This window comes from Oncorhynchus kisutch, linkage group LG3 (assembly GCF_002021735.2).
Source record: "Oncorhynchus kisutch isolate 150728-3 linkage group LG3, Okis_V2, whole genome shotgun sequence".
Taxonomy (NCBI): domain Eukaryota; kingdom Metazoa; phylum Chordata; class Actinopteri; order Salmoniformes; family Salmonidae; genus Oncorhynchus; species Oncorhynchus kisutch.
Window position 1 is genome coordinate 66,229,662 of NC_034176.2, and position 21,268 is coordinate 66,250,929.

General features: G+C 41.1%; 2 protein-coding genes across 6 annotated transcripts; one reads left to right on the top strand and one right to left on the bottom strand.

Moving 5' to 3' along the window:
- Positions 1-27: 27 nt before the first annotated feature.
- LOC109872985 (uncharacterized) lies at positions 28-13,394 on the bottom strand. 4 transcript variants are annotated; one of them, XM_031811214.1, is made up of 7 exons: positions 2,327-2,462; positions 1,861-2,220; positions 1,264-1,722; positions 1,064-1,168; positions 928-952; positions 786-820; positions 28-692 (listed from the first exon to the last, which is right to left on the bottom strand). In XM_031811214.1, the coding sequence occupies exons 1-7, from the start codon at positions 2,382-2,384 to the stop codon at positions 466-468; spliced, it is 1,269 nt and encodes a 422-aa protein (XP_031667074.1). In that variant the 5' UTR covers positions 2,385-2,462; the 3' UTR covers positions 28-465. The 4 variants fall into 4 exon arrangements, with proteins under 4 accessions (XP_031667074.1, XP_031667067.1, XP_031667083.1 ...); XM_031811207.1 differs by having other exon boundaries at positions 928-955; XM_031811223.1 differs by lacking the exons at positions 1,064-1,168; positions 1,264-1,722; positions 1,861-2,220; positions 2,327-2,462 and adding an exon at positions 13,343-13,394 and having other exon boundaries at positions 928-955.
- On the top strand, positions 6,028-8,420 carry LOC109887977 (uncharacterized). Of its 2 annotated transcripts, none has more exons than XM_020479223.2 (7): positions 6,028-6,150; positions 6,257-6,616; positions 6,755-7,213; positions 7,309-7,413; positions 7,520-7,547; positions 7,650-7,684; positions 7,778-8,420. In XM_020479223.2, the coding sequence occupies exons 1-7, from the start codon at positions 6,093-6,095 to the stop codon at positions 7,990-7,992; spliced, it is 1,260 nt and encodes a 419-aa protein (XP_020334812.2). In that variant the 5' UTR covers positions 6,028-6,092; the 3' UTR covers positions 7,993-8,420. The 2 variants fall into 2 exon arrangements, with proteins under 2 accessions (XP_020334812.2, XP_020334813.2); XM_020479224.2 differs by having other exon boundaries at positions 7,523-7,547.
- Positions 13,395-21,268: the final 7,874 nt, after the last annotated feature.

Consider the following 21,268-nt stretch of genomic DNA (forward strand, 5'->3'; position numbering starts at 1 on the left):
GAGGGCCCCAGAAAGTGCAATGATTAATCATGTTTTACATTTTATTTCTGCAATGTTTATTCAATGTTACACAATAATTAGGTAATCACACATGACACAATATCAGAGAAACAGTAAGCACAATTGTAGGACTGAGCACTAGCACCATCTAGTGGAAATGTTCAGTAGAGCTTGAATGAACACAAAAACATTCAATTCAAAAATAAAGTAAATCCTCGTTCTCTCTTTAATGTACCTTCATTTTTGTGGGCTAAGTTTTTTATTGAGTCACAACCTGTACAATCAATAAGAATCACAAATGTTTTTTTTAACAAACACTCAACCCCTCCCACCGGCCATCGCAAACAAACCCCTGGCTGCCCCGCCCCAATCCTGGTCTAAATTGAATATGAAAGACCAATCATGAAAACATTATCTTTAGCTCACTTTTCTACATCATACGAGTAACTATTGGCTGCTAGTAACTCATACTTTTGCTCCAATCCTGAGAGGGTAGGTGGATGATGTCTGAGTGGCCTGGGGGTCAAAGGCCTCATACTCAGTATTGAGCATGACTACAGAATTGGGCTCGACAGCAACAGCAGCATGTTCTTCAGCTCCGTTCTGTGCAGTCACAGGATCTCTCACTTCAGTCAGCTTCAGAAGTGAGAAGAGCCCATCATCCTCTCCTCTGCCCTCAGCATATGGGGAGCCTACACCCAGAAAGAGGAAGCAGTGGGGTTAGATGGGTTTGAAAATCTGTCAGTACTACAAATTCCTTTTACGGAAATAATATGCTAACTTACAGTCTGAGTTAATTGTCTCCTCTCCATCTTGTTCTCTGCAATGATTAGATTAAATAAAGTATTTATTATTATAAAATTCCATATCAGCAACATGTAATTAATTCATGGCTATCGGAAATGTTATTTTCAAATAATGAAATACCTTTTCATTCTCAGAGTGTGAGATTCTGCTGGAGGAAGAAAGAAACAGAAAGCCCATGTCAATAACATTATATGATCTTTTTTTTTTTAAATACATACCTGACGATAGAACATACAGTATGTGGGTTTTTACTCACCTTGCGAAATCTTGGTATTTTTCAGCATGACAATGACAATGGCAGTAACAAACAGGCAGGAGAAGAACAAGGCTCCCGCTACATACAGTGGTATGTAAGGATCCCCTTTTAATAAAACACAAAGCATTCAGAATGAAGATCAATTAGGTATTATTCATGATCATTTTATGTATTAGTAATAACAATATACTGTGACTCACCAGGAGTATATAACAGGGCTGTGTCATTCCTGTTGGGGTGGTGGTTGAATTCTCCATTCACAGTGACTGTGACATTAGTTATTACCTTCCAGTGCCCTTTTCTATTCTTAAGCACCTGTAAGGCACAAACATACTGTCCGCTGTCTGAATATGTGGCATTGCTGATCTTAAGGTTATGAAAGATAGGGCTTGTTAGGGGTTTAGATGAATTATTTGACCTTCGTTTCAGCAGGGCCTCATCAATGAGACAATGGTGGTCATATAATTGTGCATCACTATCATAAGAATAAGAATAAAGACAGGTGCTACTGTTGCCACTGACGGTTTTGATCCAATACACTGAAAATGGAAAGCTAGAGTAATCTTTGTCTACTGTGAAATTACATGCAAGGTTGACTGATTCTCCATGCTGTTTGGTAACAGACGTTTTAGTTTCCACACCAGGGTAGCATATCACCACTAGAGAAACAGAACATAATTTGATGTTAAATATTTTCATAAACAGATATATGTCTATATACAATATATTGTACAGTATACTGTAATGTGAGTTGTATATCATTTAGAAATTGTGAAAGTTAGGAAATGGGAACTTACTCTCTGGTTCAACAAATGCCACAATAAATGATTCCACCTGATCTTTTGAAGGTTTAAAGGGGAATAAGTGTTGGGCATTTGATGGAAAGGTATGAAAACATGCAAAGAATCCAGTGACGTGTTTCTCCAATTTCATATTTAAACATTGTTTGATACTGTTTTTGCAGGGCGTTTTTTCTAATGTAAATGATGTATTATTGCACTTCGGATCTCGGCCACATTTCTTCTCATTGTCACGAAGACTGCAATTAAAAGTGCAATCCACTATGTTGTCTTCATCTAGATCAAGTTGCCAAATTCTCTCTTCACATTGTAGGGATATAGCTTCCTCTTTCTCTTGATAATTTAGATAAGTGTTCCCTTTGAGAGAGAAAAAGGTTTCCAAAGTTAGAATCAAGCTCCTCGATTGTAGACTCACAAACCCTATTATTCAAGTCTTAAACTGTTGATAAAAATAGTTACCGACCTTGACATTTTCCTACGAGAGTCATCACCATGAAGACAGATAGCATATCCATGATCATTGAACTTAGATTACAAAGCTGTTTTGTTCATGATTCACAGAATGAGGAAACAGTGCAGAATATCACAGGAAGGAAGAATGAACAGAGGGTGTGTGTGGTGTTTCTATGATATACAGTTGATGTTGGAAGTTTAAATACACTTAGGTTGGAGTCATTAAAACTCGTTTTTCAACCACTCCACAATTTTCTTGTTAACAAACTACAGTTTGGCAAGTCGGTTAGGACATCTACTTTGTGCATGACACAAGTCATTTTTCCAATAATTGTTTACAGATTATTTCAGTTATAATTCACTGTTTCACAATTCCAGTGGTCCAGGAGTTTACATACACTAAGTTGACTGTGCCTTTAAAAAGCTTGGAAAATTCCAGAAAACTATGTCATGGCTTTAGAAGTTTCTGATAAATGATGTCAGTTAGCCTGAGTCAATTGGATGTGTACCTGTGAATGTATTTCAAGGCCTACCTTCAAACTCAGTGCCTCTTTGCTTGACATTATAGGAAAATCAAAGGAAATCAGCCAAGACCTCAGAAAAGAATTTGTAGACCTCCACAAGCCTGGTTCATCCTTGGGACCCATTTCCAAATGCCTGAAGGTACCACGTTCATCTGTACAAAGAATAGTATGCAAATATAAACACCATAGGACTGAGCAGCGGTCATACCGCTCAGGAAGGAGACGCGTTCTGTCTCCTAGAGATGAACGTACTATAGTGCGAAAAGTGCAAATCAATCCCAGAACAACAGCAAAAGACCTTGTGAAGATGCTGGATGAAACAGGCACAAAAGTATCTATATCCACAGTAAAACGAGTCCGATATCGACATAACCTGAAAGGCCGCTCAGCAAGGAAGAAGCCACTGCTCCAAAACCGCCATAAAAAAGCCAGACTATGGTTTGCAAGTGCACATGGGGAAAAAGACCGTACTTTTTGGCTGATGAAACAAAAATAGAACTGTTTGGCCATAATGACCATCGTTATGTTTGGAGGAAAAAGGGGGAGGCTTGCAAGCTGAAGAACACCATCCCAACCGTGAAGCACGGGGGTGGAAGCATCATGTTGTGGGGGTGCTTTGCTGCAGGAGGGACAGGTGCACTTCACAAAATAGAGGGCATCATGAGGGCGGAAAATTATGTGGATATATTGAAGCAACATCTCAAGATAATTAAAAGCTTCGTCGCAAATGGGTCTTCCAAATGTACAATGACCCCAAGCATACTTCCAAAGTTGTGGCAAAATGGCTTAAGAACAACAAAGTAAAGGTATTGGTGTGACCATCACAAAGCCATGACCTCAAACCGTAGTCTGGCTTTTTTTATGGCGGTTTTGGAGCAGTGGCTTCTTCCTTGCTGAGCGGCCTTTCAGGTTTTTTAAAATTATTTTTTAATTTCACCTTTATTTAACCAGGTAGGCAAGTTGAGAACAAGTTCTCATTTACAATTGCGACCTGGCCAAGACAAAGCAAAGCAGTTCGACACATACAACAACACAGAGTTACACATGGTCCTGGTCAGTTCCTGGATGGGAGACCAGAAGCTGCTGGAAGTGGTTTTGGAGGGCCAGTAGGAGGCACTCTTTCCTCTGGTCTAAAAAAATATCCCAATGCCCCAGGGGAGTGATTGGGGACACTGCCCTGTGTAGGGTGCCGTCTTTCGGATGGGGTTTTAAACGGGTGTCCTGACTCTCTGAGGTCATTAAAGATCCCATGGCACTTATCGTAAGAGTAGGGGTGTTAACCCCGGTGTCCTGGCTAAATTCCCAATCTGGCCCTCAAACCATCACGGTCACCTAATAATCCCCAGTTTACAATTGGCTCATTCATCCCCCTCCTCTCCTCTGTAACTATTCCCCAGGTCGTTGCTGCAAATGAGAACGTGTTCTCAGTTAACTTACCTGGTTAAATAACGGATAAATAAATAAATGGAGTAAAACAAACATACAGTCAATTATACAGTAGAAAAATAAGTCTATATACAATGTGAGCAAATGAGGTGAGATAAGGGAGGTAAAGGCAACAAAAAAAAGGCCATGGTGGCAAAGTAAATACAATATAGCAAGTAAAACACTGGCACGGTAGATTTGCAGTGGAAGAATGTGCAAGGTAGAGATAGAAATAATGGGGTGCAAAGGAGTTAAATAAATAATGGGCTATGGGCTATGTACAGGTGCAGTAATTTGTGAGCTGCTTTGACAGCTGGTGCTTAAAGCTAGTGAGGGAGAGTGTTTCCAGTTTCAGAGATTTTTGTAGTTCGTTCCAGTCGTTGGCAGCAGAGAACTGGAAGGAGAGGCGGCCAAAGGAAGAATTGGTTTTGGTGGTGACTAGAGAGATATACCTGCTGGAGCGCGTGCTACAGGTGGGTGCTGCTATGGTGACCAGCGAGCTGAGATAAGGGGGGACTTTACCTAGTAGGGTCTTGTAGATGACCTGGAGCCAGTGGGTTTGGCGACGAGTATGAAGCGAGGGCCAGCCAACGAGAGCGTACAGGTCGCAGTGGTGGGTAGTATATGGGGCTTTGGTGACAAAACGGATGGCACTGTGATAGACTGCATCCAATGTATTGTGTAGGGTATTGGAGGATATTTTGTAAATGACATCGCCAAAGTCTAGGATCGGTAGGATGGTCAGTTTTACAAGGGTATGTTTGGCAGCATGAGTGAAGGAAGCTTTGTTGCGAAATAGGAAGCCAATTCTAGATTTAACTTTGGATTGGAGATGTTTGATGGGAGTCTGGAAGGAGAGTTTACAGTCGAACCAGACACCTAGGTATTTGTAGTTGTCCACATATTCTAAGTCAGAACCGTCCAGAGTAGTGATGTTGGACGGGGCGGGTAGGTGCAGGCAGCGATCGGTTGAAGAGCATGCGTTTAGTTTTACTTTATGGTACCTTTACTTTATAGGTTATGTCGATATAGGACTCGTTTTACTGTGGATATGGATACTTTTGTACCGGTTTCCTCCAGCATCTTCACAAGGTCCTTTGCTGTTGTTCTGGGATTGATTTGCACTTTTCACACCAAAGTACATTCATCTCTAGGAGACAGAACTCGCCTCCTTCCTGAGCGATATGACCGCTGCGTGGTCCCATGGTGTTTATACTTGCGTACTATTGTTTGTACAGATGAACGTGGTACCTTCAGGCGTTTGGAAATTGTTCCCAAGGATGAACCAGACTTGTGGAGGTCTACAATTTTTTTTCTGAGGTCTTGGCTGACTTCTTTTGATTATCCCATGATGTCAAGCAAATAGGCAGTGTGTTTGAAGGTAGGCCTTTAAATACATCCACAGGTACACCTCCAGTTGTCTCAAATGATGTCAATTAGCCTATCAGAAGCTTTTAAAGCCATGACATAGTTTTCTGGAATTTTCCAAGACAGTCAACTTAGTGTATGTAAACTCCTGACCCACTGGAATTGTGAAACAGTGAATTATAAGTGAAATAATCTGTCCGTAAACAATTATTGGAAAAATTACTTGTGTCATGCACAAAGTAGATGTCCTAACCGACTTGCCAAACTGTAGTCTGTTAACAAGAAAATTGTGGAGTGGTTATTAAAAAATGAGTTTTAATGACTCCAACCTAAGTGTATTTAAATTTCCAACATCAACTGTATATCATACAAACACCACAAACACCCTCTGTTCATTCTTCCTTCCTGTAAAATTCTGCTCTGTTTCCTCATTCTGTGAATCATGAACAAAACAGTTCAATGATCATGGATATGCTATCTGTCTTCATGGTGATGACTCTCGTAGGAAAATGTCAAGGTCGGTAACTATTTTTATCAACAGTTTAAGACTTGAATAATAGGGTTTGTGAGTCTACAATCGAGGAGCTTGATTCTAACTTTGGAAACCTTTTTCTCTCTCAAAGGGAACACTTATCTAAATTATCAAGAGAAAGAGGAAGCTATATCCCTACAATGTGAAGAGAGAATTTGGCAACTTGATCTAGATGAAGACAACATAGTGGATTGCACTTTTAATTGCAGTCTTCGTGACAATGAGAAGAAATGTGGCCGAGATCCGAAGTGCAATAATACAGCGTTTACATTAGAAAAAACGCCCTGCAAAAACAGTATCAAACAATGTTTAAATATGAAATTGGAGAAACACGTCACTGGATTCTTTGCATGTTTTCATACCTTTCCATCAAATGACCAAAAATTATTCCCCTTTAAACCTTCAAAAGATCAGGTGGAATCATTTATTGTGGCATTTGTTGAACCAGAGAGTAAGTTCACATTTCCTAACTTTCACAATTTCTAAATGATATACAACTCACATTACAGTATACTGTACAATATATTGTATATAGACATATATCTGTTTATGAAAATATTTAACATCAAATTATGTTCTGTTTCTCTAGTGGTGATATGCTACCCTGGTGTGGAAACTAAAACGTCTGTTACCAAACAGCATGGAGAATCAGTCAACCTTGCATGTAATTTCACAGTAGACAAAGATTACTCTAGCTTTCCATTTTCAGTGTATTGGATCAAAACCGTCAGTGGCAACAGTAGCACCTGTCTTTATTCTTATTCTTATGATAGTGATGGACAATTATATGACCACCATTGTCTCATTGATGAGGCCCTGCTGAAACGAAGGTCAAATACTTCATCTAAACCCCTAACAAGCCCTATCTTTCATAACCTTAAGATCAGCAATGCCACATATTCAGACAGCGGACAGTATGTTTGTGCCTTACAGGTGCTTAACAATAGAAAAGGGCACTGGAAGGTAATAACTAATGTCACAGTCACTGTGAATGGAGAATTCAACAACCACCCCAACAGGAATGACACAGCCCTGTTATATACTCCTGGTGAGTCACAGTATATTGTTATTACTAATACATAAAATGATCATGAATAATACCTAATTGATCTTCATTCTGAATGCTTTGTGTTTTATTAAAAGGGGATCCTTACATACCACTGTATGTAGCGGGAGCCTTGTTCTTCTCCTGCCTGTTTGTTACTGCCATTGTCATTGTCATGCTGAAAAATACCAAGATTTCGCAAGGTGAGTAAAAACCCACATACTGTATGTTCTATCATCAGGTATGTATTTTAAAAAATAAATAATGTAATGTTATTGACATGGGCTTTCTGTTTCTTTCTTCCTCCAGCAGAATCTCACACTCTGAGAATGAAAAGGTATTTCATTATTTGAAAATAACATTTCCGATAGCCATGAATTAATTACATGTTTCTGATATGGAATTTTATAATAATAAATACTTTATTTAATCATTGCAGAGAACAAGATGGAGAGGAGACAATTAACTCAGACTGTAAGTTAGCATATTATTTCCGTAAAAGGAATTTGCAGTACTGACAGATTTTCAAACCCATCTAACCCCACTGCTTCCTCTTTCTGGGTGTAGGCTCCCCATATGCTGAGGGCAGAGGAGAGGATGAGGGGCTCTTCTCACTTCTGAAGCTGACTGAAGTGAGAGATCCTGTGACTGCACAGAACGGAGCTGAAGAACATGCTGCTGTTGCTGTCGAGCCCAATTATGTCGTCATGTTCAAGGCCTTTGACCCCCAGGCCACTCAGACATCATCCACCTACCCCCTCAGGATTGGAGCGAAAGTATGATTTACTAGCTGCCAATAGTTACTCATATGATGTAGAAAAGTGAGCTAAAGATAATGTTTTCATGATTGGTCTTTCATATTGGGTTTAGACCAGGATTGGGGCGGGGCTGCCAGGGGTTTGTTTGGGATGGCCGGTGGGAGGGGTTGAGTGTTGGTTAAAAAAAACATTTGGGATTCTTATTGATTGTACAGGTTGTGACTCAATAAAAAACTTAGCCCACAAAAATGAAGGTACATTACAGAGAGAACGAGGATTTACTTTATTTTTGAATTGAATGTTTTTGTGTTCATTCATGCTCTACTGAACATTTCCACTAGATGGTGGTAGTGCTCAGTCCTACAGTTGTGCTTACTGTTTCTCTGATATTGTGTCATATGTGTGATTACCTAATTATTTTGTAACATTGAATAAACATTGCAGAAGTAAAATGTACATTTTTGGGGGGGGGGGGGGGGGCGGCATGGTACTCAATCATTGCAATATCAATAGGCGATAGTGTAGACTAAACATGATTAATTATTGTCTTAAATAGACATAAATGAATGGACCAGACGATGCTTGAGGTATCAAGAGAGTAAGATTTTGCACTTTCTGGGGCCCTCCCTACCCTCCGTTGTTGGTCAAAGGCCCTTAGTGAATTTTCTCCTTTTTTAAAATCTTACATCTGAACAGGAGTCAGTTACAGCTGGTCCCAGATCAGTGCTTGGGGTGCAACATAGACCGATGCTCCTCCCCCGTCTGTCTCCTCCCGAATGTAAACATGGCCGTTGTGTCCATAGCAAAAAGGATAGCAAAGCCTTGGATATAATGCTGCTAGCTAGCTAAATACGAAAGTTATCACTGCTGTGTGCCAGCAGGGTTTACGTTGTGGAGTTCATCTCCAGTAAATTAGTGAATTAACTCACGGTCTGCAGCTAGGCGTTCGCAAAGTTCTGCGAATGGAATGCTTGCTAGTTAGCTAAAGCTAGCTAGGTTGTTTGACGACGTAAAAGTTGCTTGCTAGCAGCTAATTACAAGGCTAGCTAGTAACTTGCTCGCGAGGAGGACAACCAGAGCTCGCCAGCACAGCAGCTGTGTTGACACGAAACGAAAGGAGATACCCAGCAAGCTATCCCGGCCTGATCCATATGGGTAAATCTATCTAAAAACATTGACTGTATTGTTGACTACTTCACATTTTCAGCAGTTTATTTTTTTTGCTGTTATTGTGCTAGCCAAGGTACAAGTTAGTTAACGTTTGACATTTCCTCACTGATATTGGAAGTATCCATTAATCATCTTTAGTTATTGGACTCAAGCTATTAATGTTTTCTGTGAAGCCCTTGAAACCAACCTTTAAATCCTACCACCTTACTTGACTAGCAAAGTTACCCTGTCCTCGGTATACTAACAGTTACTTGCTATTACTGAGTAGTTAGCTAGCTAGGATTACTTGTTAAATTCACTAGCTATATGTTGTGCATAATTTAGTTAGTTTGTTAGTCTATAATAAGCTCTCTCTGTTTTATATTTCATGCAGACCGATCTGAAACAAACTCCACAGCCACCTATCAAGAAGTTAGAGGCCAAGTTACTTCCAGGTGAGTTTACAGTTCCCTCTGCCACAGCTAGCTTGTTGTTTCTCACTGTTCTATTTGTAACTATCAACTATGTTATGAGTACATCGAGGCTACATAGATTTAACCACCCATCAAAATATCCCTCTCCTGAAAAATAACCAGTAAAGACTGACCTCATCCAGCTATAGTCTTTCTTTTCATGCTAAGGTAGAAGATGACTGATATTTCAATGACCAGCCAGTGAAAACTCTCATATCTCTTCAGCTAAATGTAATTTCTTGTTTTCAATGTGTTCTCTGTCAGTTCACCTCACTTGTGGTTTTCCCCACAGGCATTTGGCATCCCTTATTGTCGCATCATTAGGCTGTGGTAATCTCATCCAACTGAAAGTCTATTTTCTCTGTGCTGTCTCAAGTCACCATGGCAGTGCAGTGCCTGGCCACCTTTTCATCACTGCAACTAACTGTGCATAATTTAGCTTTAGTTAACAATGGGCTGGTTCAGATATGCCTCCTGATTTTGCAGTCAAATCCCAGCTCAGAGAGGATGCGAGTTGGTTAATGACTGTCTTAAGGAGGTTACAATAAGAGATTCACAAGGGTATTTCCTGTTCACAGAGCATCAGTCACTGAAAACTATTTCTTGCATTTTGTGTGTTTTTCTTTGCAACGTTGAATTTTTAATGCGTGGCAGGACCTCAGGTTTGTTTACTTTTTTACATTAAGTTTGCAGTGTTTATGTGTGAGCTAAACTGACACCCAACCTCTCCATATTACATTTTGCTCCAGTGTATTAAGATAAACAAGGAGACATTTAAAGAGAATGTAAATAATGAAAAATCTATTTGTGTCTAACCACCACTCATCAATCTGTGTACAGGGAGGGGCCATGACCCTTCACTCAATTCATGTTGCCCCCTCCATAAACTATTGTTGCAAAAAAGCCAACAACATTCTTAAGCATTTCGGTTAATTCGTGGCTGTTATGGAGGCGGATGCTCACTGATATAATGGAGCAAGATTAAGAAACAGTTGACCATATGACCTTGAAGTGTCATACGGCCTATATCTGTATCTGAGGACAATATTTGATATAATAAAACTAGAATCCTTTTTTTATTTTTTATTGCACAGCAATATTTAGGCACATGTGAGTAAAACTGATAGTGTGACGGTTTTACTCACACATGCGCCTAAATATTGTTGTGCAATGTAAAATAATTAAGGATTCTAGTTTTATTATATTAAATACTAGTCATTGTGCTCCTAACTCCTTTCCAATTTAAGTCAGTGTAGAGCCCTGCAAAGCAGAGAAAATAGCAATAAAGTGCAAGAGGGAGGTTTTGTTATTATTTCAGCAGAGTAAGTAAAACCAGGCAAGGCGCATCTATTTTAGAATGAAGGAAGGTCCATCCTCTGTTGCTTAATTATAAGGAGTGAACGCCTCAAAGGGAAATTCGTCCCACAGCACAACCTCTGATTCACAACTTGTCCTCAGACTCAGATATAGGCCTAATGACACTTCAAGGTCATATGGTCAACTGTTTCTTAATCTTGCTCCATTATATCAGTGAGCTTCCGCCTCCATAACAGCCACGAACGAACCGAAATGCTTAAGAATGTTGTTGGCTTTTTTGCAACAATAGTTTATGGAGGGGGCAACATGAATTGAGTGAAGGGTCATGGCCCCTCCCTGTACACAGATTGATGAGTGGTGGTTAGACACAAATAGACTTTTCATTATTTACATTCTCTTTAAATGTCTCCTTGTTTATCTTAATACACTGGAGCAAAATGTAATATGGAGAGGTTGGGTGTCAGTTTAGCTCACACACAAACACTGCCGCCAACTTAATGGAAAAAAAGTAAACAAACCTGAGGTCCTGCCACGCATAAAAAATGAAATGTTGCAAAGAAAAACACACAAAAGGCAAGAAATAGTTTTCAGTTACTGGTGTTCTGTGAATCTCTTATTGTAACCTCCTTAAGACAGTCATTAACCAACTCGCATCATCTCTGAGCTGGGATTTGACTGCAAAATCAGGAGGCATATCTGAACCAGCCCATTGTTAACTAAGGCTAAATTATGCACAGTTAGTTGCAGTGATGAAAAGGGGGCCAGGCAGGAACTGCATTGTCATGGTGACTTGAGACAGCACAGAGAAAATGGACTTTCAGTTGGATGAGATTACCACAGCCTAATGATGCGACAATAAGGGATGCCAAATGCCTGTGGGGAAAACCACAAGTGAGGTGCACTGACAGAGAACACATTCAAAACAAGAAATTACATTTAGCTGAAGAGATGAGAGTTTTCACTGGCTAGTCATTGAAATATCAGTCATCTTCTACCTTAGCATGAAAAGAAAGACTATAGCTGGATGAGGTCAGCCTTTACTGGTTATTTTTCAGGAGAGGGATATTTTGATGGGTGGTTAAATGTATGTATTCTCTATGTACTCATAACATAGTTGATAGTTACAAATAGAACAGTGAGAAACAACAAGCTAGCTGTGGCAGAGGGAACTGTAAACTCACCTGGAAGTAACTTGGCCTCTAACTTCTTGATAGGTGGCTGTGGAGTTTGTTTCAGATCGGTCTGCATGAAATATAAAACAGAGAGAGCTTATTATAGACCAACAAACTAACTAAATTATGCACAACATATAGCTAGTGAATTGAACACGTAATCCTAGCTAGCTAACTACTCAGTAATAGCAAGTAACTGTTAGTATACCGAGGACAGGGCAACTTTGCTAGTCAAGTAAGGTGGTAGGATTTAAAGGTTAGTTTCAAGGGCTTCACAGAAAACATTATTCATAGCTTGAGTCCAATAACTAAAGATGATTAATGGATACTTCCAAGATTACAGTGAGAAAAGAATGTCAAACGTTAACTAACTTGTACCTTGGCTAGCACAATAACAACAGCTAAAAAAATAAACTGCTGAAAATGTGAAGTAGTCAACAATACAGTAAACATTTTTAGATAGATTTCCCCATATGGATCAGGCCGGGATAGCTTGCTTGGTATCTCCTTTCGTTTCGTGTCAACACAGCTGCTGTGCTGTGCTGGCGGGCTCTGGTTGTCCTCCTCGCGAGCAAGTTACTAGTAGCCAGCTAGCATTGTAGTTAGCTGCTAGCAAGCAACTTTTACGTCGTCAAACAACCTAGCTAGCTTTAGCTAACTAGCAAGCATTCCATTCGCAGAACTTTGCGAACGCCTAGCCGCCTAGCTGCAGACCGTTAATTCACTAATTTACTGGAGAAGAACTCCACAACGTAAACCCTGCTGGCATACAGCAGTGATAACTTTCGTATTTAGCTAGCAGCATTATATCCAAGGCTTTGCTATCGTTTTTGCTATGGACACAACGGCAATGTTTACACCGGGAGGAGACAGACAGGGGAGGAGCATCGGTCTATGTTACAACCCCAAGCACAGATCTGAGACCAGCTGTAACTGACTCCTGTTCATATTTTAGATAAAAAACAGAGAAAAAAATAAATTTAAGGGCTTTTGACCTACAACTGAGGGTAGGGAGGGCCCCAGAAAGTGCTATATCCTACTCTCTTGATACCTCAAGCACCGTCTGGTCCATTCAGTTATGTCTATTTACGACAAATTTTGATTTGATTAATCATGTTTAGTATACACTATCGCCTATTGATAATCATTGCCATATATCAATTGGATTAAGTACCAAGAACGCCCATGTCAATAACATTACATGATTTAAAAAAAAAATACATACCTGATGATAGCACATACAATATGTGGGTTTTTACTCACCTTGCGAAATCTTGGTATTTTTCATCATGACAATGACAATGGCTGTAACAAACAGGCAGGAGAATACAAGGTTCCTGTTTCAGTATGATATGTTAGATAAAGGAATAAAGACAGACACCAATGTCAGGTTCAATAGCCTTGTTTGTGCATTGTACAAATCCCTACAACTGGAGTCCGGGGAACAGTCCGGCTAGTCGATTACCTATCAACTAGACTCCGTAACATCATCCTTTTCATACCTTAAGGGAACATTTTGACATTTTGTGTACGGTTAGTGAGAAAGTCCACATTGGAAATGTACGGTCCCTTACTAGACGTCCGAAAACGTTTGTAAAATTCGCAGTCGGGCCGTGCGGTAGGGCCGGACCTACTGGGAAGTCATCAAATGAACTTTGTCGGACATTCGGTTTCCGTTTTATAAAATAATCAAATTTTGGTCATTTTTCCGCTGTCCCGGAAAATCCCACAAGAGGGCATAAGCAATCATATTGCTATTGGACAAAACATCAAGAATCACGACGGGGCCTTATCTCGAAAACTGAAAATATTTCGAAGCCGAAACTCGGTGAGCGTAGGTTTGGCATAATGGGCAGTTGGCCCCGAACAAGATGGTGTCTAGGCCTCAACGGTTTTTGAGTTATGGCCATTTCTCTGGGATTAAAGGTCCAAAATGAAAATAGAGAAATTATTTTTCCACTTCACGTCAAAGTCAAGGAGCCTCCGGTGTCAATAAAAAAAGAACCAGCCATTTATCTATCGTCATTTAAGAGAAATCGTACAATGACAGATTGGTAATGTTCAAAGATAGGTGTTTTTTTTTTTCAACAGTTACAGATCCAGTTGCAGGGTGTTCATACGAATCTTTTTAAAGTGTGCTGCGGAGCTCTGCGAGATTTCTGTGATTTTCTGAAATAACACACACTCACTTAACCCTCTGTAAATAACTCAGTTCTTAACGTAAAGACTTAAAACTCAGGATTCTGTAAAGGCATACCCCAATCAGGATATGAGTTTATTTATAGCTTCCTGTGCCAACCGGAAGTGCCTTAAATGGTGTCACAGTGGCAGTTTCCAAGGGTTAAAAAGGTCAGATCTTTTCAAAACTTCATATGTGTGATTAGGCAACCCCCATAAACTGTAAGTCAGTCATTTCTCCCAACAGATGTCAAAAAAAACCTCTCAAACACACAGCAAGGATGGAGTGACAAAGTGCAGTGCTTAAAGACACAGAGAGCAGGTAATGGCATTACCATAATCCCTAGGCCGTGCCGAGTTCAACGAGATATCCCGCTTGACCGTAGCTCGCTCGGTCTAAGCGCAGCGACCATTAGAAAAGTGGGCCCAAAATGAAGCCTGCCCCACAATGTCATTTGCTTTTGGGTGACAGTGAGAGAACCGTTAGGGTGAGAAACACAATTCGACCTCAGGTACGTTCCTAAGGTCCTCCCGATCCGTGCAAGCCTAACCTTGACCGTGTGGCATTAACTCTTAACAGTTAAAAGAAGGTGTTTACATCAAACAGCTTGCATTGACTTCTCTCCCCATAGGAATACATTGCCTGCACCCCTAAATTCAACCTGAAGCCTATATAGGTTATGAATGCCGTATGAACCTGTCTTCGGTAACAGTCCATCAGGCCACTATGAAGTCTACCTGTGTTGATTCTAAGCTTCCTGGACCAACCGGAAGTGGTTAAAATCACCCTAAAAGTGTATATCCATACCCTGCCTGCAGTTTGATAGACATAGTGCATTCAACCCTGTGTAAATCAGTCAATTCTTAACGTAAAGACTTAAAACTCAGGATTCTGTAAAAGCATACCCCAATGAGGATATGTGTTGACTTATAGCTTCCTGTGCCAACCGGAAGTGCCATAATTGGTGTCTCAGGGGCTGTTTCGATCTGTCAGATCTGTCCAAAACTTCATGTGTGATTAGGCAACCCCCATGAACTGTAAATCAGTCATTTTTTCCCATAAAATTTCAAAGGAAAACTAAATCACACAGACACACAACTTGGAAGGAGGGCCCCATTGGGGTGCGTAGAGACAGACAGTGCCTGCAATAGTTAGCTTTGCTCGAGCTAAAAAAGAACCGTCAGACCTAGAGTTCCGAAACTTTAGAAACCTGTTCTAGACCTCAGGTCGATAGTGCGTGGTGAGTTAGGTGGCTCTAGAAGGTTCTCGGACCGAGAAACAGCCTCGTACATTTGCAATGACTTCAATTCATTTTGACCATTACAAAAATGACGACATTTAGAACATTCTCAGAGACGCAAGACTAGGTGCATTGAAACCGGCTCGGCCCATAGAGACGGACCCCAATGTTTCTGTCCGATAGCTCATTCAAGGACCCTGTAGCAAGTCATGGAAAAAAGTGGATTTTCAGCACCAATTAGGGTTTTGCTCGGACACCAAATGACCTATCGAGCCGAAACTTGGGATTCGGGTCGCCTCAGCTAGGCCAACACATAACATAAGAAATGGACCCGCAGCTAGAACGTAACTACGTGTTTTATGTTTTTTTTATGGTTTGAACCGAAGGCGTTGTGAATTTTGGGCCAGCTCTGAAGTATGTAATAGTTGGCTACTAAACGAGTTGGAAAAAGTAGGTTTGGTGTCAGTTTGGTGTCAGAATGATATCTAATTGACTGATGGACTCTTGTCCATTTTCAATATGTTTAAACAGTGAGGTACCATCACCAAAGTGACATTCTGAAATCAACCCTAACGAGCCATTGAGATGAACCAGAATCACTGCCCAGCCATCCCGAGTTCATCGGGCCAGTCAATTTCACATTCCTGCAGGATTTTTATAGCATGACAAATTCGTGATGGTACCTGCCCATTGAACCATATTGCAAATGCACAGTGACTTTGCAAAAGTAAGAAAACCACAACAAATGGACATAATGAAATCACCATATTTTTATTTTTGGGTTACCAGTTGCACAACAATGCACGTGCATTTGCAATATGATTCTATAGTGAAAAAACATCACCAAATGGACATGATGAAATCAACACAACGAGTGATGGAAAGGAACAACTATCACTGCCCGGCCATCCTGTGTTCCAATAGCGGGCATTAATATCAGAATGACCGGTAAATGCATTTTACAACCATATTTTTATTTTTGGGTTACCAGGTGCCTATTTTAAACAGTCCATAAAGCACTCAGGACGGCCCCCATGGATAGAGGGCCGTAGTAGGGTACTCCCATAGCGGGCATGGAAAATAGGAGTCCCGGTAAATGCATTTACAACCATATTTTTATTTTTGGGTTACCAAGTTGCTACCGATGCCCTGGCTAGCTGTCTAAATCACCAACCAACCTCTCCTCTCCACTCACCGGACCCTTTTGATCACTCGACTAAGCATGCCTCTCCTTAATGTCAATATGTCTTGTCCATTTCTGTTCTGGTTAGTGTTTATTGGCTTATTTCACTGTAGAGCCTCTAGTCCTGCTCACTATACCTTATCCAACCTATTAGTTCCACCACCCACACATGCAATGACATCTCCTGGTTTCAACGATGTTTCTAGAGACAATATCTCTCTCTTCATCACTCAATACCTAGGTTTACCTCCACTGTATTCACATCCTACCATACATTTGTCTGTACATTATACCTTGATGCTATTTTATCGCCCCCAGAAACCTCCTTTTACTCTATGTTCCAGACGTTCTAGACTACCAATTCTCATAGCTTTTAGCCGTACCCTTATTCTACTCCTCCTATGTTCCTCTGGCGATGTAGAGGTGAATCCAGGCCCTGCAGTGCCTGGCTCCACTCCTATTCCCCAGGCGCTCTCTTTTGACGACTTCTGTAACCGTAATAGCCTTGGTTTCATGCATGTTAACATTAGAAGCCTCCTCCCTAAGTTCTATTCACTGCTTTAGCACACTCTGCCAACCCGGATGTTCTAGCTGTGTCTGAATCCTGGCTTAGGAAGACCACCAAAAACTCAGACATTTTAATTCCAAACTACAACATTTTCAGACAAGATAGAACTGCCAAAGGGGGCGGTGTTGCAATCTACTGCAAAGATAGCCTGCAGAGTTCTGTCCTACTATCCAAGTCTGTACCCAAACAATTTGAACTTCTACTTTTAAAAATCCACCTCTCTAAAAACAAATCTCTCACCGTTGCCGCCTGCTATAGACCACCCTCTGCCCCCAGCTGTGCTCTGGACACCATATGTGAACTGATTGCCCCCCATCTATCTTCAGAGTTCGTGCTGCTAGGCGACCTAAACTGGAACATGCTTAACACCCCAGCCATCCTACAATCTAAACTTGATGCCCTCAATCTCACACAAATTATCAATGAACCTACCAGGTACCTCCCCAAAACCTTAAACACAGGCACCCTCATAGATATCATCCTAACCAACTTCCCCTCTAAATACACCTCTGCTGTCTTCAACCAAGATCTCAGCGATCACTGCCTCATTGCCTGCATCCGTAATGGGTCAGCGGTCAAACGACCTCCACTCATCACTGTAAAACGCTCCCTGAAACACTTCTGCGAGCAGGCCTTTCTAATCGACCTGGCCGGGGTATCCTGGAAGGATATCGATCTCATCCCGTCAGTAGAGGATGCCTGGATATTTTTTTTAAATGCCTTCCTAACCATCCTAAATAAACATGCCCCATTCAAGAAATTTAGAACCAGGAACAGATATAGCCCTTGGTTCTCCCCAGACCTGACTGCCCTTAACCAACACAAAAACATCCTATGGCGTTCTGCATTAGCATCGAACAGCCCCCGTGATCTGCAGCTGTTCAGGGAAGCTAGAAATCATTATACACAGGCAGTTAGAAAAGCCAAGGCTAGCTTTTTCAAGCAGAAATTTGCTTCCTGCAACACTAACTCAAAAAAGTTCTGGGACACTGTAAAGTCCATGGAGAATAAGAACACCTCCTCCCAGCTGCCCACTGCACTGAAGATAGGAAACACTGTCACCACTGATAAATCCACCATAATTGAGAATTTCAATAAGCATTTTTCTACGGCTGGCCATGCTTTCCACCTGGCTACTCCTACCCCGGACAACAGCACTGCACCCCCAACAGAAACTCGCCCAAGCCTTCCCCATTTCTCCTTCTCCCAAATCCATTCAGCTGATGTTCTGAAAGAGCTGCAAAATCTGGACCCCTACAAATCAGCCGGGCTAGACAATCTGGACCCTTTCTTTCTAAAATTATCTGCCGAAATTGTTGCCACCCCTATTACTAGCCTGTTCAACCTCTCTTTCGTGTCGTCTGAGATTCCCAAAGATTGGAAAGCAGCTGCGGTCATCCCCCTCTTCAAAGGGGGGGACACTCTTGACCCAAACTGCTACAGACCTATATCTATCCTACCGTGCCTTTCTAAGGTCTTCGAAAGCCAAGTCAACAAACAGATTACCGACCATTTCGAATCTCACCATACCTTCTCTGCTATGCAATCTGGTTTCAGAGCTGGTCATGGGTGCACCTCAGCCACGCTCAAGGTCCTAAACGATATCTTAACCGCCATCGATAAGAAACATTACTGTGCAGCCGTATTCATTGATCTGGCCAAGGCTTTCGACTCTGTCAATCACCATATCCTCATCGGCAGACTCGACAGCCTTGGTTTCTCAAATGATTGCCTCGCCTGGTTCACCAACTACTTCTCTGATAGAGTTCAGTGTGTCAAATCGGAGGGTCTGCTGTCCGGACCTCTGGCAGTCTCTATGGGGGTGCCACAGGGTTCAATTCTTGGACCGACTCTCTTCTCTGTATACATCAATGAGGTCGCTCTTGCTGCTGGTGAGTCCCTGATCCACCTCTACGCAGACGACACCATTCTGTATACTTCCGGCCCTTCTTTGGACACTGTGTTAACAACCCTCCAGGCAAGCTTCAATGCCATACAACCCTCCTTCCGTGGCCTCCAATTGCTCTTAAATACAAGTAAAACTAAATGCATGCTCTTCAACCGATCGCTACTTGCACCTACCCGCCTGTCCAACATCACTACTCTGGACGGCTCTGACTTAGAATACGTGGACAACTACAAATACTTAGGTGTCTGGTTAGATTGTAAACTCTCCTTCCAGACCCATATCAAACATCTCCAATCCAAAGTTAAATCTAGAATTGGCTTCCTATTTCGCAACAAAGCATCCTTCACTCATGCTGCCAAACATACCCTTGTAAAACTGACCATCCTACCAATCCTCGACTTTGGCGATGTCATTTACAAAATAGCCTCCAATACCCTACTCAACAAATTGGATGCAGTCTATCACAGTGCAATCCGTTTTATCACCAAAGCCCCATATACTACCCACCATTGCGACCTGTACGCTCTCGTTGGCTGGCCCTCGCTTCATACTCGTCGCCAAACCCACTGGCTCCATGTCATCTACAAGACCCTGCTAGGTAAAGTCCCCCCTTATCTCAGCTCGCTGGTCACCATAGCATCTCCCACCTGTAGCACACGCTCCAGCAGGTATATCTCTCTAGTCACCCCCAAAACCAATTCTTTCTTTGGCCGCCTCTCCTTCCAGTTCTCTGCTGCCAATGACTGGAACGAACTACAAAAATCTCTGAAACTGGAAACACTTATCTCCCTCACTAGCTTTAAGCACCAACTGTCAGAGCAGCTCACAGATTACTGCACCTGTACATAGCCCACCTATAATTTAGCCCAAACAACTACCTCTTTCCCAACTGTATTTAATTTATATTTATTTATTTATTTTGCTCCTTTGCACCCCATTATTTTTTATTTCTACTTTGCACATTCTTCCATTGCAAAACTACCATTCCAGTATTTTACTTGCTATATTGTATTTACTTTGCCATCATGGCCTTTTTTGCCTTTACCTCCCTTCTCACCTCATTTGCTCACATTGTATATAGACTTGTTTATACTGCATTATTGACTGTATGTTTGTGTAACTCTGTGTCGTTTTATCTGTCGAACTGCTTTGCTTTATCTTGGCCAGGTCGCAATTGTAAATGAGAACTTGTTCTCAACTTGCCTACCTGGTTAAATAAAGGTCAAATAAAAAAATAAAAAAATAAAGTGCCTATTTTAAACAGTCCATAAAGCACTCAGGACGGCCCCCATGGATAGAGGGCCGTAGTAGGGTACTCCCATAGCGGGCATGGAAAATAGGAGTCCCGGTAAATGCACGTGCACAACAATGCACGTGCATTTGCAATATGATTCTATAGTGAAAAAACATCACCAAATGGACATTCTGAAATCAACCCTAACGAGTGATTGAGATGAACCAGAATCACTGCCCAGCCATCCCGAGTTCATCGGGCCAGTCAATTTCACATTCCTGCAGGATTTTTATAGCATGACAAATTTGTGATGGTACCTGCCCATTGAACCATATTGCAAATGCACAGTGACTTTGCAAAAGTAAGAAAACATAAACAAATGGACATAATGAAATCACCATATGACCAGTTGCACAAAAATGCACGTGCATTTGCAATATGATTCAATAGTGAAAAAATCATCACCAAATGGACATGATGAAATCAACACAACGAGTGATGGAAAGGAACAACTATCACTGCCCGGCCATCCTGTGTTCATCAGGTCAGTCAATTTTGCAATTCTGCAGTATTTTTGAGCATGTCAAATTTCTTTTGGCATTTGGCCAAAGAAAAAGTGACTTTTGACTTCCTATGAAATCATATTGCAAATGGACAAAACATATGCCTTGTGCACAAGTAAAAAACAAACAAATTATGATAATACAAGTTGACAAAAGTATAGTTTGAGCAAAGTATAGTTTGACTTTTGAGCATGCCAAATTCGTGATGGTAAATTCCCATTGAAACATATTGCAAATTCACGTGCATTCATATTCCTTATGCACAAGTAAAAAATATATATATTATGATAATAACATGTTTACAAAAGTATAT

What these genes read in the sequence shown, in the direction of transcription:
- LOC109887977 (XM_020479223.2), top strand. Translation starts at nt 6,093, where the DNA reads ATGATCATGGATATGCTATCTGTCTTCATGGTGATGACTCTCGTAGGA. An exon ending in GGCATTTGTTGAACCAGAGA is followed by an intron (nt 6,617 to 6,754) that starts GTAAGTTCACAT and finishes CTGTTTCTCTAG; the next exon opens with TGGTGATATGCTACCCTGGT. An exon ending in AAATACCAAGATTTCGCAAG is followed by an intron (nt 7,414 to 7,519) that starts GTGAGTAAAAAC and finishes TTCTTCCTCCAG; the next exon opens with CAGAATCTCACACTCTGAGA.
- LOC109872985 (XM_031811207.1), bottom strand. Translation starts at nt 2,384, where the DNA reads ATGATCATGGATATGCTATCTGTCTTCATGGTGATGACTCTCGTAGGA. An exon ending in TCTCGTAGGAAAATGTCAAG is followed by an intron (nt 2,221 to 2,326) that starts GTCGGTAACTAT and finishes TCTCTCTCAAAG; the next exon opens with GGAACACTTATCTAAATTAT. An exon ending in CACACTCTGAGAATGAAAAG is followed by an intron (nt 821 to 927) that starts GTATTTCATTAT and finishes TAATCATTGCAG; the next exon opens with AGAACAAGATGGAGAGGAGA.